The 22108-nt window shown below is 35.3% G+C and overlaps 1 protein-coding gene across 2 annotated transcripts in view; it reads left to right on the top strand.

The window, feature by feature from the left end:
- LOC122027284 (vacuolar protein sorting-associated protein 35B-like) overlaps positions 1–19371 on the top strand; it is a 34097-nt gene extending 14726 nt beyond the window's left edge. For both annotated transcript variants that reach the window (XM_042586208.1, XM_042586216.1), the window contains 18 exons: positions 8176–8263; positions 8453–8509; positions 8592–8681; positions 8770–8892; positions 9925–9999; positions 10071–10130; positions 11910–12026; positions 12323–12562; positions 12639–12704; positions 12910–12999; positions 13790–13879; positions 15283–15372; positions 16601–16669; positions 16747–16827; positions 16971–17078; positions 17181–17284; positions 18676–18789; positions 18876–19371. In XM_042586208.1, coding sequence (XP_042442142.1) covers positions 8176–8263; positions 8453–8509; positions 8592–8681; positions 8770–8892; positions 9925–9999; positions 10071–10130; positions 11910–12026; positions 12323–12562; positions 12639–12704; positions 12910–12999; positions 13790–13879; positions 15283–15372; positions 16601–16669; positions 16747–16827; positions 16971–17078; positions 17181–17284; positions 18676–18789; positions 18876–19086 — 1873 coding nt within the window. In that variant the 3' untranslated portion in view covers positions 19087–19371. The remainder of the gene's footprint in view (positions 1–8175; positions 8264–8452; positions 8510–8591; positions 8682–8769; positions 8893–9924; positions 10000–10070; positions 10131–11909; positions 12027–12322; positions 12563–12638; positions 12705–12909; positions 13000–13789; positions 13880–15282; positions 15373–16600; positions 16670–16746; positions 16828–16970; positions 17079–17180; positions 17285–18675; positions 18790–18875) is intronic.
- Positions 19372–22108: the final 2737 nt, after the last annotated feature.

Below are 22108 nucleotides of genomic sequence, written 5' to 3'. Positions count from 1 at the left end.
ATACAAAATCTTGGTTTAACTAATTAGGATTCGTAAGGGGTAGCTTCAGTTAGTTCCACTAAGCCAAATGCACCAGATCGAAATCATATCTTCCTAGACATGTATAGACATAGTTTCCCTAACCTACTATTATCCAAAACTTCACTAGTACTTTTGTCAAGTTAAACTGTTGTCCTTATTTAGATTATTCCTAATTACCCTCCTGGGTAAGTTATTATTTTGGTGGTGCCAACTAATTTAGAGTCTCCCTTGAATTATTGAACATTTTGAGTTTAAGTTTTGGGTTTATGTCGATTACTTTTATAGTTATAGTATACTTGATTATAGTTTTTGTTTATATTATATTTATTTAAGTTAGGTTTAAATAATTTAGGGTTTTTCTTTTGTTTTGTATTCATTTTTGAAGATTTAACTTTAGAGTTTAAGGAGAGTCTTTTGATTTATTTTGATTTATATAATAAATTTTTATCTTTAGGTATATAATATTGATTGAGTCCTACTTGCGTGGTTAGACATGCTTTCATAATCCAAGTTTTACTTTGATTTTTATTTTGGTTAACTAATGATATAAAAGATTTGTTGGTTGAGCTGGACTTATATCTGAGTTCGTACACAGCTCTTTGTGATCAAATATCATGTCGAGGTACTTGGATCTAGTTGTGAATTTTTCAAGTAATTCCTTTAGTTTAACTATTTCATTTTTCAATTTGAAATTATCCTCAAGTTTTGCAGCTTGAGTTGAGATTTCAGTTTGAATTGGTTCAGTTGTTTAGTTGAATTCTAATTGTTCATTAAGTTTATTATTTTCTTTTGTTAGTTCGTTTATTTGATTTTCATTAGTAGTTAATTTCCTATTCAAGCATGCAATGATTTTAAAGAATTTTTTATTTAAATTAAAATATACATCATCGGAATCTTCGGAAACGAGTGCGGACTCGTGGCTCGATTCGGATTTGGACCCATCTTCCGATTCACTTTTCGATTCAAATCCGTGCGCCATCAGTGCGAGGTAGTTGGAGTGCTTCGGTTCTCTGCCGTCTGATTCATCTCGGATGATTCGTCTCACGTCGTTTTGAGGGTCTTCTTCTTTTTCAGATTCGGCCAGTCAGTTTTGTAATGCTCCTTCTTGTTGCATCTGAAGCAGGTCACGTTTTTATTGTTAGAGTTGGAGGTGGAGTTGATCTTCTGCAAGTCCTTGCTGCTTTCTCCTGGTGAATATTTTTCTTACCAAGTTCACCAGGTGTTCTTCATCATCTGAGTCTGGGTCAGACTCGTCTTCAGGTTTCGGCTTGGATTTGGACTTGTCTTTTGATGATCCTGCAATAAAATCAAGACCTTTCTCGGATTTGGCATCGGTCTGTTCGTGCAATTCTAGTTCACAGAATAATTCATCTAGTTTTAACTTTGATAAGTTTCTCGAAATCTTATAGGCATCCACGATGGAAGCCCAAAGTGCATTTTGAGGAAATGCATTTAAGGTATACCTTATCAGGTCCCGGTTCTCTAATTGGTGGCCGATTGTGTGGAGTCCGTTGAGGATGCCCTTTATACTCGCGTGCAGCTGACTGACAGTCTCACCTTCCTACATTTTGACATTAAATAATTTATTTAAAAATAAATCTCTTTGTTACCTTGGCATTGCTGGTTCCCTCGTGTAGTTCTATTAGCTTGTCCCGAAGTTTCTTTACATTTTCATGTGGGCCGACGCAGTTTAGCTCTTCTTTTGTTAGCCTGCACTGGATTATGTTGAGAGCTTTGAAGTCGATGTACGTCTTTTTTCTTCATTTCCGGATTCTAATGTTCTGGGTCCCTTGGGATTTCGACATTATCGATTGGAGCCTTGTAACCTCTGGTGATGCTGAACCACTGGTGAAAGTCGGTCTTCAAATATACTTCCTGTTGGGGACCGTTGGTGGCCGGCTGTCGGAGGGGTTGAATGACCCTGTACAAATATAAAAGAAAATACTCTTCTCGGACTTTTAAAATAACACTTGCGTAAATAATTAAAGACTGAAACTAAAAAGATGAGGCACCGGATTTTACTTGGTTATAACCGGGGAGGTTGTTAATCCAAGGAAGATGGTCGCACTAAATTCTCCTTCAGGCGGAGAAGCCTCTTCTACAACAGTGTAAGCACAGAAAGAAGGAAGCTAAACTAAACAATAGAAGCGCACAAGTGTTGAATATCAAAATTGCTTGTTCTATCTAGCTTCTTAGATCAATGCTATATTTATAGCTTTGGTCGAGGCGCCTGGAGAGTTCTAGGCGCGCCTGGAAGGGGATAAAACATTATCCCCTTCGCAACGGATCACGGTCAAACGTGATCGGGTCAAAAGTCACATTTCGGATGCTCGAACCCTTAAAGTCAACTTTGTTGACTTTTTGCGGTCCGGGCTCTCTGCTCCGGTTCTGCTCACCTCGGTCCAGATCTTCCGCTCTGCTCGCTTGGGTGATTTCGACCAACCGAAATAAGGCTCACCCGAACCCAATATCGGTCTTTTCGAGCAGACTTTCGTTCCGGTTTCTCGTCCCTTGGAATCGTCGCGTGCTTCCCTCTCGTTCGCCAGCGTACTCATCCACAGCTCTTTGTCCCTCGGACGCACCGAGCCCGTCGGCTCTTTCCCGTATCGATCTTCTCGCTAGCTGCATCTCTTGCTCCCTGAGTAATCTTCCGCTCTGGCTTCTCGTCCCTCGGAAACACCGCACGCTTCCTTCTCGTCCGTCGATGTACTCTTCTGCAGCGCCTCGTCCCTCAGACGCACCGAAACCGTCGGCTCTTTCCCGTGCCATCCTTCTCGCTAGCTGCGTTTTCCGCTCGACTTCCTGTACCTTAAGTTCCTACGCACTTAGACGCAGGGTAAAGTCACAATAGGACCTAACTTAACTTGTTTGGTCACATCAAAACAACCTGGGGTTCTAACAATCTCTCCTTTTTTGATGTGAGCAACCCAAGTTAAGATAGGGTAAACCGACATAAATCAAAAGTAATAAATTTTAAATAAAAGTGCAAAGATTTAATCTACCTCCCCCTAGACTTAACATTTTCCATCTCCCCCTTTGATCACATAAAAAATGGAGATTATTTTTTATATCACCAAAAAGAATTTGCAATAATTTTAGAAATTTAAAAAAAAATTCTAAATAAAATTCAAGCAGAAAGAAAATTTCTAAGTTAAAAACTTTGTAAAAGAAATTTCTAAGTTTAGAGAACTTTGCAAAAAAAATATTTGAGTAATTTCCATAAAAAATGTTTGAAAAGATTTTTTAAAGCATTATTTAATTTCAATTTAATGCTTTATCAGTTAGTCAATTAAACATTTTATTTCAATATTTGGCTTCTAGGCTATGGCGAGGCACTAGGCCTTCTTGGTTATTGGATCATCAACCATTTCTAGACAACGCCGCATAAGGAAATTAAATATTTAATTTTTTCGCTGAAAGTGCTAAATCTAAATTAAGGTTCAAGTAAGACAGGACTTAGGAATCCAATATAGGTTCCAGCCAATTGGATTAGTTAAATATTTCTTAGGGACATATTTCTTTGAAATATTTCTAATTTGACCCTTATGATATCTAAGGTACCAATTTAATCCATAAAATTTTTTAATATGTTGATTATTTGAACATGTATGATTTTTCAAAATATCTACTTGCATTTTCAAATCATTTTCTAATTTTAATTTATCATTTTCTGCTTCTAATCTTTTAAGATCTTCCGACAGACAAGATTTATCTAAAGTTAATTTTAGCTTTTTATTTTCTTTTATATTTGAGGTCATTCAACCCCTTCGACAGTCGGCCACCAACGGTCTCCAACAAATGGTATCAGAGCTCGGACTGCCAGAAGGTTTAACCGCCGACTGTGCACAAGAGTTATGGTTTGATTGAGCCATGTAGGTATAATATTGACCTCGAACAAAGAAAGTAGGGGCTTCTATGTTCGGATCAAGAGGACTAGACACCAGGCAGGAAGTCCTAGTAGGTCGGGTGGACCAAGGGGCAGGAAGACTTAGTGGGTCGAGGATCGGACGTGGGAAGCCTGTGGTCCTTTGTTCGAGGAGGGGGATTATTGGGGTTGCAAGGTTGCAAACATAGTCCCATATTGAAAACGCATGGGAAAGATCATGAGTTTATAAGAGAAAAGATATCTCCATTGGTATGAGGCCTTTTGGGTAGAGCCCAAGAGCAAAGCCATGAGAGCTTAGGCCCAAAGTGGATAATATCATACCATTGTGGAGATATCTAAATTCTTTTTGATCCTACAATTGGTATCAAAGCCCGGATTGCCAGAAGGTTTAATTGCCGACTGTCCACAAGAGCTATGGTCTGATTGAGCCATGTGGGTACAATATTGACCTCGAACAAAGAAAGTGGGGACTCCTATGTTTGGATCAAGAGGACCAGACACTAGGTAGGAAGTCCTAGTTGTGGCTAGGAAAGGAAGTCCTAGTAGGTCGGGTGGACAGAGGGGCAAGAAGACCTGGTAGGTCAAGGATCGGACGTGGGAAGCCTGTGGTCCTTTGTTTGAGGGGGGGGATTGTTGGGGTTGCAAGGTTGCAAACATAGTCCCACATTGAAAACACATGGGAAAGATCATGGGTTTATTAGAGAAAAGATATCTCCATTGGCATGAGGCCTTTTGGGTAGAGCCCAAGAGCAAAACCATGAAGGTTTAGACCCAAAGTGGATAATATTATACCATTGTGGAGATATCTAAATTCTTTTCGATCCTACACTTCCATCTGCTTCTTCCAGTACGGGAAGTCGTCATCGTTGAATAGGGGAGGACGGACGATGTTGTACCCTTCAAGTTGTGCCATTTGATAGCTGTAGAAGAAAAACTAAAATGGGATACCAAGACTTGGTCTTGGATTAACAGTGTTTGAGATATATTTAAAACGATTCATATGGAATGCGAAAAATAAAAAAAATCTAAAAACGATTCCCCCGGCTTGATTGGTGGTTGCACCAATTCAGAGCATAACTTGGCTCTGATACCACTTGTTGGATCGATTGCGCACATGAGAGGGGGGTGAATCACGTGATTTTCAAAAACTCGTTTTTTTTTGGTGTTTTGAAATCAAAGTAAAGTACGCAGCGGAAAACTTAAAAATGAAAATCCAATCACCAGAAAACGTAGGCGGTTTTACTTGGTTCGAAGTCTTCGGCGACTCCTACTCCAAAACCCAGGTCCCGCGGACCTATTGATGGGTAATCCACTAAAAGCTTCTTCCGGTACCTCCAGAAGAGGGAATCGAGTACAAAGAGAGTTCGGAGAAGTGTAACAGACTATACTTTCCGTTTGTAGAATTTAAGTACAAATAGAAATCTCGTTACTGACACTTTAGGAATTTATATGAAGGCGCTCGTGTGTTGGAGTCGGTCTGCTGGTCACGATCGAAAATCCTCGGAGCAGTTGTCGGACATAACAACTTCGTAGCAGAGTTGTAGCAGGAACCCGGAGCAGTTGGAGCCTTAAATGGACGCGTAGTAGTTCGTATATGTGTTGTTGTGGAATGCCTTCTCGAGATAGTCTTATAAAGGGCATGGAAGGTGCCTTCCATAGCCATGGAAGGCGCCTCCAATGAGAGAAGTTCGATCCCAATAGCCCGGTGTTTATCTATGACTTCGGCTAACTTTATCCCGCGGAAGGTGCCTTCCATAACCATGGAAGGCGTTTCTATGAACAGTACGAAGACGCCTTCCATCAAGCTTGAAGGCATCTTCGGACACTGTTCATCCGAAGGTAATTTTCTTCTCTTAGCTCTGCAAAACAATGTTAGTTCAAAATACCCTGCAAAACATGTATTAGGATAATTTAATAATAATACAGAGTAGTAATTAGTTCCTGTTCTTCCAGGACCAGGAATTAGTCAAGGTGTCAGCTTAGGGATCCCAAATGGACCTAAATTAGACCGACACCTACTGTCCCTTCAATCTGGACGCGCCCTCATTTGGTCACTCTCCTCCAGTGACTTAGCTTAACTTACCAGTTTGCCAGACATCCGGTCAGCCCGTCGACCTGTCTGGACTTCGTGCTAGCTATCCGGTCTAGCTGGATTTCGTACCAGCTATCCGGTCGGCCCATCAACCTAGCTGGATTTCCTGCACACTTAATCAAGTGGTTAGATCACGACAGAACCTAACTTAACTTACTTTTTATTCATCAAAATCCGAGTTAGATCGTTAGTACGAACCGCACCAACAGAATCTAGTACTAACTAGTTTCTGAGTGTCGTTGGGATGTATACTATAAGCCTAGTTTTTGTATGAACATCTGTTTTGCAATATTTTGAAATGAGAATCATTTTGGTCAAATGTTTGCATTTTATATTTATATATATGTCAATGCAGTTGTTCATTTAATTTATATTATAGATAACATGGTGGGTGGTGCCACACAGAAGATCATGTTATCAGTTCCTTATAAATTATAAATAGTAGCTCACAACCAAGATGGATTGGGACAAACCATTGGAACGGTTGTAGTGTAATTTGGTATTAGTCTGTCTTGACTATAAAATTACACTAGTACACTATGTGTGTATTGAGTAAGATCGTTTGAGGTTGTTCGATTTATACTGACTACATAAAAGAACAGAACCTCTGTTATTATGGTGTGCGTCCTCTTAATCCCAATATAATAACAAACACGTATACTTAGTATTTATTTCTTTAACTTATCAATGGGTGAGATTTATTCGTTAAATCAATAGATCCGATGAGTTGGGAAATAGTACTGTTTATATGATGTGTTGTTGATTATAGAAGGAATCTGTGTCCTAATTATTTATGTTGATGATGTCCCCGTGAGGAGCTCATAAGGATTATCATGTAAACCCTGCAGGTGGACTTAGTCCGACATGATAATAAAGTTGAGTGGTACTACTCTTGGAATAAGATGTTAATTAATTGAGTTGTCAGTAACTCATTTAATTAACGGACATGTGATATCTTAAACACAGGGAGATTAACGCACTCATGATAAGAATGAACTCATATTGTAATATGGGATTGGTGTGGTAGTTCAATAATAACCCTTTAGTGGTATGAGTTATTATTAATGGACTTGAGTTGAGTGTTCGTGCCGAACACAGGAAGCTCAAGTCCATCAGGAGGCCTAAACCAATTCCTCCTCTAGGTCCCTGTTATAGTCTCTATATAAAGTCTCGCATCCACCCATCCACAACTTGGGTTTGGTTTGGTTTTTCTCTACCTTCCTAGGGCTGACAACAATGGCTATAAAAGGAGTAGGTGGTGCCCCCTAAAACCTAATTTTTCACAATTCTCTTCTCCTCCTTGTGGTCGTCGCCTCCTCCCTTGCTAGGGCCGGCGGCACCTCCACCTTGCCTAGGGCCGGCGCCTCCTCCACCTTGCCTAGGGTCGGCTCCTCCTCCACCTTGCTAGGGCCGGCGCCCCTCCTTGCTAGGATCTCTTGGCGGCCGGCGGATTGGAGAAGAGGAAGAAGAAGAGAAGGCACCCATCCTAAAGCTTCACTTGGTGGCCGGCGGTTTGGATCCAAAGAGGGGAAGGGTGTTTGTTGTCTTGGTAGATCATCGCCCACACGACGTCCAACAAGAGGAGAGGAATACAGTAGAAGATCAAGAGGTCTTTAGCTACAAAGGAAAGGTACAACTAGTTCTTTAATTCCGTTGCGTAATTAGTTTAGTTTTCTTTGTATCGATTTTGAATACCATCACAAGAGGCCAGCGATCTTGTACTTCGATCAAGATGTGCTTTGATCCGTTAAGAACTTGCTTTATTGATCAAACACATGTCTGATCGAACATGCGGGTTGCTAGGAAAAGTTCTGTACTTATATAATTTTTGTACAGGGAAATTGAAACAGAACGGAATTCCAGCGCCTTCAAGTGTATCTATTATTCTCATTGCTAGTGGAATATGTTTTGTTTGCGTCTGATATTGAGAATAATTCATTGGAGTTTGACTTCTTTAAATCTGTGATAACTAATTATTAATTTGGAAAGCACCACTGGATCTAATGAACATTTTAAACATAAAACTTCATTTTTTTTCACACCAAACTTCTGTATATCTCTTGTATAATGTAGATATTCCACTTATAGAAAGAAAAATAGTGGCTTTCTTAATTGCTTCTTAGCTGTTTTTTCCACCATCACTCAATTTTGTTTATCATGTATTTCTATTATCTAGGGATGCTGAGACAGTTAATGATGCTATTGAATTTGTGCTTCAGAACTTCACCGAAATGAACAAACTCTGGGTTCGAATGCAACACCAGGTTGGTCAAAAAAGATGTCATATATGACATGCTGTTGTTTATGTATATGTATGACACCTGAACACATGCATGTCATAATTTGACATGTTGTATACCATGACATTAGTAAGTCATGCTGGTACTGTAGTGATTATTAAACTGTTAAGTGATCACTCTCTGAGACTAGACATTGGACTTTCTGGCTTGCAGGGGCCGACCAGGGAAAAGGATAAACGAGAAAAGGAAAGGAGTCAACTCCGTGATCTTGTAATATCAGCACCCTGGAATTAGTTTATTCTCAATCAAGATAGTTTGATGTCTTCATGTTTTCTTTTTCTATTTATTTTAGGTCGGCAAAAATCTTCATGTTCTCAGCCAGATTGAGGGTGTTGATCTTGATGTGTATAAAGAAACTGTTCTTCCTAGAATACTGGAGCAAGTCAGTAATTATTACTCATCGACAATTGGTACTTCTATAAGGTTTACATCTTAGAACCTTACATTTTTTGAAGGGTATTGGCTAACAGGTTGTCAATTGTAAGGATGATCTAGCTCAACATTATCTGATGGATTGTGTAATTCAAGTCTTTCCAGATGAATATCACTTGCAGACACTCGAAACATTGTTGAGTGCATTTCCCCAGCTTCAGGTAGCTGAAGTAGTTTATTCTAAGAATTATATACTTATATTAGTATTTTTCTTGTGTTATTTGGTTGATGTTATATAACTTTGGCATGTCACAACTGGCATACATCCTGAATTCACGTAGGATAACAAATCCCCTCTTAATCAAGAGTTTAATATGGTTGTTTATTCATCTTTACATGGTTCAACTCTAGTCTGCTATTCTTGAGCTGTCTCTGACTCCTATTTATCAAGGTAAAAAGTTGTTGAACTAATTGAGTAATTGTAGAAGGATATGGTGCTTTGTGTCACCCTTTTTACTTTTGTGTAGATTAATACTTAAACTTTGGTCCTTATCTCAAGGTCCAATGCCCTATGCAGTATGTAGGCTAGTATGAAAATTTTATTCTTTATCATGTCTTGCTGACTAGTTTGTCTTGCTGACCTCATACTCTGCATACTTCCTGTTCCTCATCCATTTGTATCTCTTAATAAACATATGAAAGAGATGATGTAGTGAGGTACACCCTTATTGTGCTCTATGAATTTATATTAACTTGTGCTAAACGTGATACTTACTTAACTAGTCACTAATCAAATCCAGTTGAATTGTCAGGTTTATTTATTTTCCTGTTATCAACCTAATTGTATTTGGGGAGAAGTGAAGGGAAATTACTGTTAATATATCTGTAGACAAGATCACTCTGTGATGCTAGATATAAGGAATTATGTCCAGTCATACCATGGGAACAATATCAGCCTCATTTCTAGTACCCAGTACTGTCAGAATTAAAAACAATAGCGACTCCAGTATACTCTTTTCTAGTATCTTCCAACCCAATTTTGAGCATGGTTTTATTATCCTAAATAATTTGCATGCCACATGTTGGATAAGATGATTCCTGTCTCCTTTTTTTTTTTGTGAGTATCAGCATAGAGGGATAGGCGTTGGAAAGATCATAGAAGTCTTCTGTAATTTTTTTAGGTGTCAAATTTGTCTTAATAACTCATTGTTTGGGATTTTTGGATGCCTAAATTCTTTCCTATTTTTATGCAGCCATCAGTTGACATCAAAACTGTTCTATCTCAACTTATGGATAGGCTATCAAATTATGCTACATCCAGCACAGAAGTGAGTTTCTTGAGTTGATCTTCCTGACTTAGGAAAAAAAGATAACTATGTCTCGTACATAAATGCTGCAGGTATTACCAGAATTCTTGCAAGTAGAAGCTTTTGGCAAACTGAGTAATGCAATTGGAAAGGTAGTTCATGATATACACCTTTAAACTATTTCTGTATGTCATGTGACTTGTAAGTTCTTATGTTGTCTGGATTTATCTTCTTATTAGACACACTGAGTTAAAAAAAAATCTTGTATGATGTGGACCTACACTAATTTCTGGAATTCATTTTATCTCACTAAATCTTTCAGGAATTCTTATATGATTGTAACATGCTTTGTTAACTTCATTTGTAATATATTCATAGGCATGGTCTCCTAAAAAGTTCAATGATTTCTACTAAAAAAGAATTTGTTTGTTCTTATTGCTGGAAATGACATCGGAACTTGCATTAACCAACTTGTTTTTTGGGTTGCCCTGCCCTACCCCATCATTTAGATGGGGAGGGATGAGACAAGGTTTTTATGCCCCACCCCTCTTTGCCCGAGGTCAGTGGATTGCACAGGATTATAAATTCAGGAGGACAAATCACATTAACATTTTTCTCAAGGGGCAAGATACTAAAGAAAACTGATTTTTTTAAAAATAATGATAAACCCTTGTAATGGTTTAAGGGAAGTAAAAAATCATTTCGTTGGGTATCCCAAGCCTCTTTGTGTTTGCACCATCCACTTCATATTAAATATAATGAAATATCAGTTTAATCAATTTGGCCGTGCATTTCTTTTTGCTCCTTATCGATTTGCCTTGCACAACAAGCAGTTGTAGGGGAGCCGGGGGTGCAAAAAAAACATAGTAAGAGTGGGAAGTTAAATCTCCTCTCTGCCCAACTCTCCTCTAGCCATCATTATAGCCCAAAGGAATATTTATTTCAACATTCAAGTTCCTAAATAAATCATATTCACGAGTCAGATATCAAGTTTTCATCATTCAAATTTTGAGCTTGCAATCTTTGTCAATCTAAATACCAAAATTATGCATGAATATCTTAATATTGTGAAAACATTAAAGTTATGACTTATGAAGGAACTTGAGGTTTATTCTTCACAATTAGTATATTGTTGCAGTTGATTGATTCCTATGGATATCTAGTTACTAGGGTTCCCTAAATTTTAATACAGGGCAACAAAATTTGTATAAAATACTTATGTTTTTTCTAAACTAAAATATATGCAGGGTATGACATGGTAAAAAAAAAAATCATTCCATACTTGTCCTGCCCCACATGTTTAGGCTATTTGGGATCCCATCCTTGCATCATTTACATACCAAGATAGGGGAAGACTACCTTAATTGGAGTGGGATGAATCTTGGTCAGGGCAGGGCAACTTGTCATTCCTATTTAGGGTACCACAAATGTTTTTCAAATGATTGATTCCTTTGTACCTGAAGGTCCTGAATTTCTGGTTAATAAAAGGTGCACTGTGAGCCATTTTTTCTACCTTCTTTGATATGAGTGGAGGCCATGCCCATGAGTAGCATGTATATTAATGTAGAATGTCAGGTTTATACTCAGTGGATTGTATTGCTCAATCAACTTTGTTGCCTATACTGATGCATTATATAAAATATAGCATTTAGATGAATTTGTGATTATAAATGACAATCTTATTTTTTTTTCTTTGATCAGAAAAAATATTTTACTCTTGATTTATTCTCTTTATTGGGGGAAAATCATGTTCTCAAATACTATTTTGGCATTTCTAGACCCTTGTAAGTTTGTTTCCACTGTTTCTGTTATGCCTTATTTGTATACTTTATGTTGGTTTGTCCTCACATTGACTTGATAAGTCAAATTATGTGAACCTAATTTGTTGTGATCTATCTGCATACTATATTCTGAATACTACAATTTTATAGGTAATAGAAGCACAGGTTGACATGCCTATTGTTGGAGTAATTACTCTCTATGTATCCCTTCTCACATTTACTCTCCGTGTGCATCCTGATCGGCTTGACTATGTGGATCAAGTATTGGTATGATCTATTCATTCTAACTATAAGATCTGATGTCAATTTTTTTATCAAAATAAATCTTTATTGTTGATTTGCAGGATATTCATGTTTGCTTTCTTTTTTTATTCATTTATTTTTGAAGTAAAATCAAACTTATTCTATCCAAATGTACTAAATATAGTAGTTTCTAACAAAAATTAGCTACTTTAAGTTTTGACATATAGAACTTAATAAAAGATATATGATCACATTGTTTTGAATAATGTAATACACTCTTTATTATAGATAACAAAATTTTCAATTTTCTATTTCTACAGGGGGCTTGTGTCAAGAAACTTCCAGTAAAAGCTAAGCTTGAGGATAGCAAAGCAACTAAACAAATTGTTGCACTTTTGAGTGCTCCACTGGAAAAGTACAATGACATTGTTACAGCATTGAAGCTTCCTAACTATCCCCGAGTCATGGATCACTTAGACAATGGGACCAAAAAAGTCATGGCTGTTGTTATCATACAAAGCATCATGAAGAACACCACCTGCATATCAACTGCAGATAAAGTAGGCCTTCTATTTAGGTTTGAATTCTAAATTTGAATGGTTTTGTTTAAACTGAAAAATCTTTTGGTATTTCTAGGTTGAGGCTTTATTTGAATTGATAAAAGGGCTTATGAAAGATGTTGAGGGAACTGAAGATGATGAGGTATTTACGTTGGATTACTCTTTTCCAGTTAGATAAAGTTTCTGTATAAGTGTATTTTTTTTTTTTCAAAAAAATCTAGCTGACTGAAAAATCCAGTTAGACAGCATGGTTACTTGAGACAATTTCTGTCCCTCCCTGCAATATAGCTATTATATTTACTGCTAGCAAGATGATTTCTTTTTGCTACCTCTTTCTTTGAATGTAGATTGACGAAGAGGATTTCAAGGAGGAGCAAAATTCTGTTGCACGTCTTATTCACATGTTGCATAATGATGACCCGGAGGAGATGTTGAAGGTAGATTTAGTGAAGTTGTGCATTTTGACAAGTATATTTTCTGTTGATTGACAATCACTTGGTTATTTTATCTACTGAAGTTTTTGTTTCTTCCATCATTCTTTTTGAGGACTCTGTTTCATCCTTTTTTTCTGTAAAATGGGAAAATTATTTTAAAAGACCATATTGTGTTCTAGTTCTTCATAGAGAAATCATAGATACTAGGAGCAATAACGAATCTAAAGAGGATATAGAAGTAAAAAAATGCAAATTGTCCAAAACGTAGATACGTGCTATATGAAGTCAAGCTCAGTGTTATTTATTGTGCCAGTTAATAAGAATGTTTAATTTAATTTTTAAAATTGGTAGAATTTATTGAAGCTTTCAGATTTCAGTGTATAACAATAAGGTGGATTGGTGCTACTCATCTAATTGAATATCTCACATCAAACATTGACTTCTTGTAAGAATAATATAGTGACGCCTGAACCTTTGACTACCCTTTTCCAGCAAAAACTGTATGATATTAGCAATTTCATAGAGCTTCATACGTGGTGAAAATTTTGAGAACCCATTTGCTTAGAATCTTATTTGCTATTCTTTCCAGTTACTGCTAGAACTTGTTGCATGCCTGGAGAATTTGGCTTTGTAATGAAAAATTTTGGATAGTGGAACTGGTGCTGATTATATGCTATATTGGGACAGATTGTTAATATTATATTGATGAATTTGCTCAGGCCTTGTTTTTTGTCTATAAAATTGTCTTACCTAGTGGTCTAATTGCAACTGAACTGCACAATGTTTTTTTCAGATCATATATACTGTAAGGAAGTACATTATTCTCGGTGGTCCCAGACGCCTACCTTTTCCTGTACCTTCCCTGATTTTCTCTGCCCTTAAGGTTTGTATTAAATATTGTATGCCATTGCAAATTGGTTAGTTGCAGGAAACCTTTTTTTTCTTGTAATAAACACAATTTCCAATTTTGTAGATATAGCTAATATAATTGCTTCTTATATAGTTCGAGAATATATATATATTTTTTTTCATTGTGATTTGATCTATATGGCTATTACCTCATTGAGTACTCTCTATGCTTAATGGTGGTGACGGTAAGGTCAATATAGAGTTTTCATAAGCATGGGCAACATATATTGTTCCATAAGATAAAATAGGATAATAATTGCCTTCCGATAAAGACTGTTTCATTACTTTTTTGACATGGTATCCCTGCAAAATTTATAGTGTCCTAAGACTGTCATACAAGAAGACTACCATAACTTGATTAGCACGAACACCTTATGCTTCTTAAGTTGTTGAATCATATGAAGGAACTTCATCTTTAGAATTCCTTTCCCTCAATCTGTGTTCATGTGGTAGATGAACAAACAAGAGGCAAATTTAGGAGCTTGGACAGAATGACAGAAGCATCCATTTTTGAAGCAGTGGAAAATTATAGACATTATGAAGTGTTGGAGGGGTTATCTAGCATTTTCCTCGATGCCTTCCTTAGCATGCTACTTGTATTACTCTTAAAAAGTATGATTCTTCCCAATGAGGAAGGTTGTCAACAAGGATTGTTGTGCACCTATGACTGATAAACTATGTCAAACTAGGTGACAAGGTACCATGCAAGAAACATATGTTGCCTAAGTGGATATTGGATCAACTTTAAGTTGAATGTTAACTTCAAACTGTGCCATGCATGAAAGGTATTGTCATACTTGCATCATTAGATATAGGTCCTTGGTAATTATTTTATCATGTTAGTGTAACATTGGCTCAGTGCCATTGCGTAAAAGAAGTATTACAGGAAATTGGAAATATTAAACTGCCTATTTTATGATTGCTTTAGGTTGCTTTGTTTCAAACTGTGAAAGGTCAACCAAGAATCTGAATCTGGTAAGTCGTACCAACTACCAAGTGTCTTGAGTTGAGAGGGAGGTTTTTCTTCATGAAAGTGTTTCTATTCAATCTGTTTGACTAGTGTTGCCTCACCTTTTGAGGTAGCTTGTATTCTTTCTTTCTTTGTCTCTTCTTTGATGTGCATGAACCAGTCTTTGCCATTTTAAACTGACCGACCTTTCAGGAATTCATTCTTATTGCCAAAAACTCATTCTTTTCTATGTTGAAAAGCAAACGAACCTATATTCTGTACATATTTAACTGCTTTGTAATTACTCTATCACCTAGAACTTGATTTTGTTGATTAGGTTGGATTTTATCTCAAGAAAAGAAGTTGCACTTCGAGTGATATTATTAATGTTTGTTAAGACTTTCTTTTTTTTTCTGTCTGTTCTACAGTTGGTTAGACAGTTACAAGGTCAAGATGGAGAGGCTGTTGGAGAAGAAGTCTCTGCAACACCAAAGAAAATTTTTCAAATTCTACATCAGGTTTTTTTCTTTTTTTTGTTGCGGACTTCAAGAATTAATTTAAGTATTCAATATAGTAAGATGAACTATTTTCATGAAGGGGATTAGAACCTGCCTACTGGAAAATTTTACCTAGCTGACCCAAGATTCTCTGGGGATCTCAAATCTGTTTCAAGTATTGAATTATTTTTGAACTTGCTTCTTAGTTTTGGTTTTAGGTTTGCCTTTGACTTGAACGCCCTGATTTTGAAATGGAATTTTCAACCATATCTGACCTTGTTTATAGATCGGTTGGTAATTCAACTAAGTGTATTCATCAGTTATTAATAATTTTTTGATCCATGACCAACTAACCTGATGATTCATATGACTAGGTGAATTTGTTCGACTTAAATTTGATCCTTTCCAGCTTTGCCAAATCATTTTTTAACAAATGCAGGTGAGTTTGAGTTGAAAAAGAACTCTCACATTCTGGCCAGGAAAAGGAAGCTGACTGAATCCCATCATTATGATGTCTCACATCAAACAAATCAATAACAACATAAAGATGATCCATGAACCATAGTTGCACGCTAAGCTTACAACTTTTCTACTGAAATAACATATTTAAGGAATCTTTAAACAAAAGAAAAAGGTCATTGTTCTTTTGGATTTGTTTTTTCTATTTCTAGATCTTCATCTCCTCTCTTCAAATAAAATAAAAGCAAGTGGAAATTTCTGAACTTGCTTAAATCAATTCTTGGAGATCCTAGTGTTGAACTGACCTAAAGATGAGAGGCTGCAATTGAGTTTTGTTTGATCTAATCCTGCATCAAGAAAGTTCTATAGAAGGATAGTAAATTCTCATCCTAATTGCTAGGTGACATCAACTATAATCCACAATAAATAAATATAGGATCTTTCTTCAGGAAGGCCAAGTTGGTGGTAACTAGTACTTTGGTTCTCTTCTTACTCTACTAAGTGATTTTGAACTATTTCTTTCAACTTAAAGAGAAGGAATTCTATCTGAATGTCAAAGGAGCTGGCTCAAGTGCAAACAAATAAACTCTAGGAATCACAAAGACATCTAAAGTAAGCATTCATTCAGAAAGAGTATTAAACGTGTATATGATTAGATTATTGTTAAAGTTGATTATGTCAAATATAGAGATCTATAAATATCATTAGATACTATTTTTTAAAGTGATTTTCCTTGTTGAGTCCATTTCCTTGGGTCTCCATTGTCTTTTAATTCTGTAATCCATTTCAGACTATTGAGGATTTGTTATCTGTTCCTTCACCAGAGCTTGCTCTAAGGCTATACCTACAATGTGCAGAGGTATGTGATTATTTAGTGCTAAAATTGTTTCCGTTAGTGCTTGGATGTTATTCCTCATTAATGTTTAACTAACTCAGGCTGCCAATGATTGTGATCTGGAACCCATTGCTTATGAATTCTTCACTCAAGCATTTGTTTTGTATGAAGAAGAGGTTGCAGTAAGTAAACTACATTGAAGTCATGTCATTTCTCGATCTTTAAGTTGAATGAATCTGTACCATTCTTCAGTTAGCAAAGTTTAATAAATACTTGATGCCTCATATTTCAATTTAATGGAACTCGATATCATTATTTTTGTCAGGACTCAAAAGCCCAAGTCACTGCAATTCACTTAATTATTGGAACTCTTCAGCGGATGAATGTATTTGGAGTAGAGAACCGAGATACTCTTACACACAAGGCCACAGGGGTATGCTTTTATTTATCCCCACATGAGTTGTTGTTGCTTCCTTCTTTTGTTTTAACTTGTGATGGACTAAGAACTCTGGCTCAACATTTTTCTTCTCTGCAGTATTCAGCAAAACTTTTGAAGAAGCCTGATCAATGCAGAGCAGTTTATGCATGTTCTCATTTATTCTGGGTCGACGATCAGGATGGAATTAAAGATGGAGAAAGGTGAATAATATTTGTTTTCCTTGTCATAGTTATTAGGTTTTGGCTCTATTGCTCCAAAAATGGTGGTTAGTATTCACACCCAAATTCTAGGGCCAAGTGCCATTTCTTTACAGACTCTAATCCCTTGTTTTAAGCCCCCCTACCATATACCTAAGGGGAGAAAAACGTCAGCCTGTGCATTAGTAAGTTTGTATGCCATGGTTATCAATTTTATTAGGTCAAATTCTGTGATACCAAATGGCTAGTTTAATTTTGCAGAGTTGTGTTTTGCTGTTGAAACTATGGATGGTTTCTTGTGTATGTTGTTTAATGATGTATTTTTAAGCTCGTCATATGGACTGGGTCTAGTTTTTTTTGTATTGTTTCACTTCTCTTCAGTAACTTGAGATAGAAACATTCTAGTGGCTGTTTCCTGTTTTTCTTGGTTCTTTCAGGTAGATTTATGGTGCATTTTGTTCACAGGAATTGAGTAAGAAATAGGAAAATTATTTCTTAAGGAATGGAATTGATAAGGAGTTAAATATGAATATTTATTTTTTGATTGATTTTTGGAATAAAATAGATGCTTCATTCTAGAAAATTATAAGTAACTGACAAGTAGGGTTGACGGTGTAGAAAATTGTAGGCTGCACAACTTGCTTAGCTCTGCCCGCTCCACTGGCCTGGCCCGCTATCCTTGGCGCAAGTTGACCCCACTGTCTTGATTTAGTTGTTCATAATACGTATCTTTTAAAGGGTTGAATAGAAGCTATTGCTTGGGATATGAAAAAGAGGAGGGATTGCTATTTCTAGAATAGTCATCACAATTCCATTGGAATTAGTATTGCAACATAGGATTACTTATTCCATGGAAATTTATAGGAAATAAAATATCTATGAACCGAACCACTATTATTATTATTGATGCATTATTGGTTTGTGAGGAAAATGCTCCATTTTTGGAGCGTAGGTCAATTTTTTTTTCCATCTCTCTTCAATTTGGTGATTTTTAGAGTTCCATTAGAAACTGACTTCTTAAGTGGCCAGAGCTGATGGGATTTTGTTGGTCTTTGATATTTTTTTATGAGAAAATGCTAATATTATAAGTAGGAACTTCAGAAGATATGAGTTCCTCTTCTACTCATAATTTTCATTTCAATTGAAGAAACTACTATATTTTCTTGAATTGGTGGTTAAGGTTTTAGACCGTAGAATTAACACTAGAGGAAAGAACTTCCACAAAACATAAGATGCTCGTAGATAATATTATGAAATCTAGGGTCTGACTTAAGCACTGATCGGTTAGTGATGATGGCTGTTTCTTAACAGTTTTTTCCAGTTCTTCATATTTTATTTAAAGGAATTGGCATAATTGAATGATGATTTGATCCTTTTGCGCCTTTCTGTTTCAGGGTTCTCCTTTGCTTAAAGCGAGCCTTGAGAATCGCAAATGCCGCCCAACAAATGGCAAATGTGTCGAGGGGCAGCGGTGGTCCAGTGGTATTGTTCATCGAAATATTAAACAAGTATGATGAACAAACCAAGTTTAACATTTATGGGAAAATTGAATGCATCTTTCTCATTATGAAACACGCAACATCATTCTATGCAGGTACCTTTACTTCTTTGAGAAAGGAAATCCTCAAATTACGAGTTCTATACTTCAGGGTCTGATCGAACTCATCAAGACCGAGATGCAAAGCGATACTTTCGCATCGGATCCCTCAGCCGATTCATTCTTCGCTAGCACACTGCGTTATGTTGAGTTCCAGAAGCAGAAAGGTGGCGTCATAGGTGAAAAGTATGAACCCATCAAAATTTGACTGAAGCAATATTCTAATTGTGTCGAGCCAAGCCAATGGTTCGATCATGCTCCCAAATTTCATTTTTACTGTGAAGGTGGTAAATCTACGTTGTACATCAGCAATAGGTAGCAAGGTTTTAGCTTTCCTGTTTACCTTTTATTTTATTTTTCAACAGATTGCTTGTTCATGTGCCATCATAGGAACCTAACAGATCTTCCATTTCCAAGTTTTGAACAGAAATGTTGTTTGTTAATTATCATCATTTGTGAAGTTAATAATGATGGAATGATTATGTTCTGGATATAGTATTAATTATTTTTAGATTCTTACTTTTTACTAAACCACTTAAGTTTTTAAAATTAATCATGTAGGATAATTTTAAAATTATTAAATTATGTATTCATTTTTTATCTTTGATCAGTCGAATTAATTTTATTTTGTCGAAATATCAATTTTAAGTAAATTAATCAATTGATTTATTTTTTTATCAAAGTTGATTTTAGATAAAATTGATTGATGGATCAAATAATTTCGGATTGATATTAAATTAATTTTTATATATTCGGTTAGTTTTTTATTATATGTATGTCTTCAAATGTTGACATTTGATTGAATATATTGAGAGTAGTTAATTTTTAAATATGAATATGTTTTAAAATTTTAATTCGTATTCAAAGAATCATTGCTCTTAATATATTTGATTAAATTAATATTTGAGAACATGGATATAATCAAAAAAAGTTGGATGAACACATAAGATTAGTTTCATGTCAATCCGAGGTTATTTAGTTCATTAATCGATTTTGTCCAAAATTGACTGTTGAATTAAATAATATTAGATTGACATGAAATTAAATCCTATGTGTTTGGTTAGTTTTCTTGATTATATTCATGTCATCAAATATCAATTTGATCAAATATACTGAGAGCAATGATTTTTGAACACGTATTAAAATTTTCAAACATATTCGGATTAAAAAAATTATCGCTCTCAAATATATTTAGTCAAATTTACGTTTGAGAGCATAGATATAATCAAGAGAGGTAGACGAACATATGTGAGTTAGTTTCATGTTAATCTGAGATCAGTTGGTCTATCAGCCGATTTTGGGCAAAATCGATTGATGGATCAAATGACTTCGGATTGACATGAAACTAGTTTTTATATGCTTGTCTACCACTCTTAATTATATTCATGCTCTTAAATACTATTTTGACCCAATATATTTAAAGCAATGATTTTTTTGGATACAAATTAAATTTTTCAAACACATTCGTGTTTAAAAATACTGCTCTCAATATATTGAGTTAAATTGATATTTGAGGGTATAGATATAATTAGTATAGGTGGCTGAATACATAGAAATTAGTTCCATATCAATTCGAGGTTATTTAGTCCATTAGCCGACCTTGAGTAAAATCGGCTGATCAACCAAATTACCCTCAAATATCAATTTGACCAAATATATTGAAGACCAAACGACCTCGAATTGATATGAAACTAGTTCTTATGTGTTTGACTATTTCTCCTGATTATATCCACATCCTTAAACGTCAATTTAACTTAATATATTAAGAGCCGTGATTTTTTAATACAGATGTGTTAAAAAAATTTAATTCTTGTTCAAAAAATATCACTACTCTAAATATATTGGGTCAAATTAGTATTTGAGGACATGTATATAATCAGGAGAAGTAGAAGAACACATAAGAACTAGTTTTATATCAATCTGTGGTCATTTGGTCCATCAGTTGTTTATCAACCAATTTTGTCCAAAATCGATTGATGGACTAAATGATCTTGATTAACATGAAACTAGTTCCTATATGTTCATCTACCTCTCCTGTTTATTCATGTCCTCAAACGTCAATTTGACTCCATATATCGAGAGCAATGCTTTTTTGAACACGAATATATTTAAAAATTTCAATTCATGTTCAAAAATCATAGCTCTCAATATATTGGGTCAAATTGATATTTGAGGGTATGGATATAATCAGGAGAGATAAACGAATTTATATGAACTAGTTTTATGTCAATCCGAGGTCCTTTGGTTCATCAACCGATTTTGAGCAAAATCGGTTGATGGACCAAATGACCTCGGATTGACATAAAACTAGTTTTTTTGTGTTTATCTACTTCTCCTGATTATATTCATGCCCTTAAATATCAATTTGACCAAATATATTGGGAGCAATGATTTTTTAAACTGTATTCAAAAAATCATTGCTCTCAATATATTGAGTAAATTAACGTTTGAGGTCATGAATTTAATCAGGAGATGTGTACGAACATATAAGAACTAGTTTCATGTCAATCTGAGGTCATTTGGTCCATTAGTCAGTTTTGAGCAAAATCGACTGATGGATCAAATGATCTCGGATTGATATGAAACTAGTTCTTATGTGTTCATCTATATCTTTTGATTATATCCATGTCTCCATATACCAATTTGATCCAATATATTAAGAGTAATGATTTTTTGAATACGAATTTAATTTTTCAAATATATCCGTATTCAAAAAATTACTATTCTTAATATATTGAGTCAAATTAACATTTGAGGGTATGATTACAATGAGAAGAAATAGCCGAACACATAGAAATTAGTTTCATGTTAATCTGAGGTCGCATGATTCATCAATTGATTTAATCTAAAATTAACTTTGATTAAAAAAAATCAATCGACTGGATTTGTTTAAAGTTTTAACATTTCGTACAAAGTAAAATTGATTCGATTGATAAAAAAGCAATAGACTGATAAAGTTAAAATAAGAAATAGATATATAATTTGATAATCCTACATGATTTTATAATTTTAAAAATTTACCTACATAGGTATAAAAAAATTATTCTTTATTTGACATTCATTGTATTTATATTTTATCGTATTGTTATCAAAGATTCACGCTACTAATATCCGATTTATTTATTTCATAAATTATTTATTTTCACTAATTTAAAATTAAAATATTTTTCCTTTATAAATCTAGATGTATTGTTACTTAAATATTCATAGATAGGTTAGAATGACCAGTA

This window comes from Zingiber officinale, chromosome 1A (assembly GCF_018446385.1).
Source record: "Zingiber officinale cultivar Zhangliang chromosome 1A, Zo_v1.1, whole genome shotgun sequence".
NCBI lineage: Eukaryota > Viridiplantae > Streptophyta > Magnoliopsida > Zingiberales > Zingiberaceae > Zingiber > Zingiber officinale.
The sequence above is the reverse complement of the archived record's forward strand: the minus strand, read 5'-3'. Positions and strand labels throughout refer to the sequence as shown.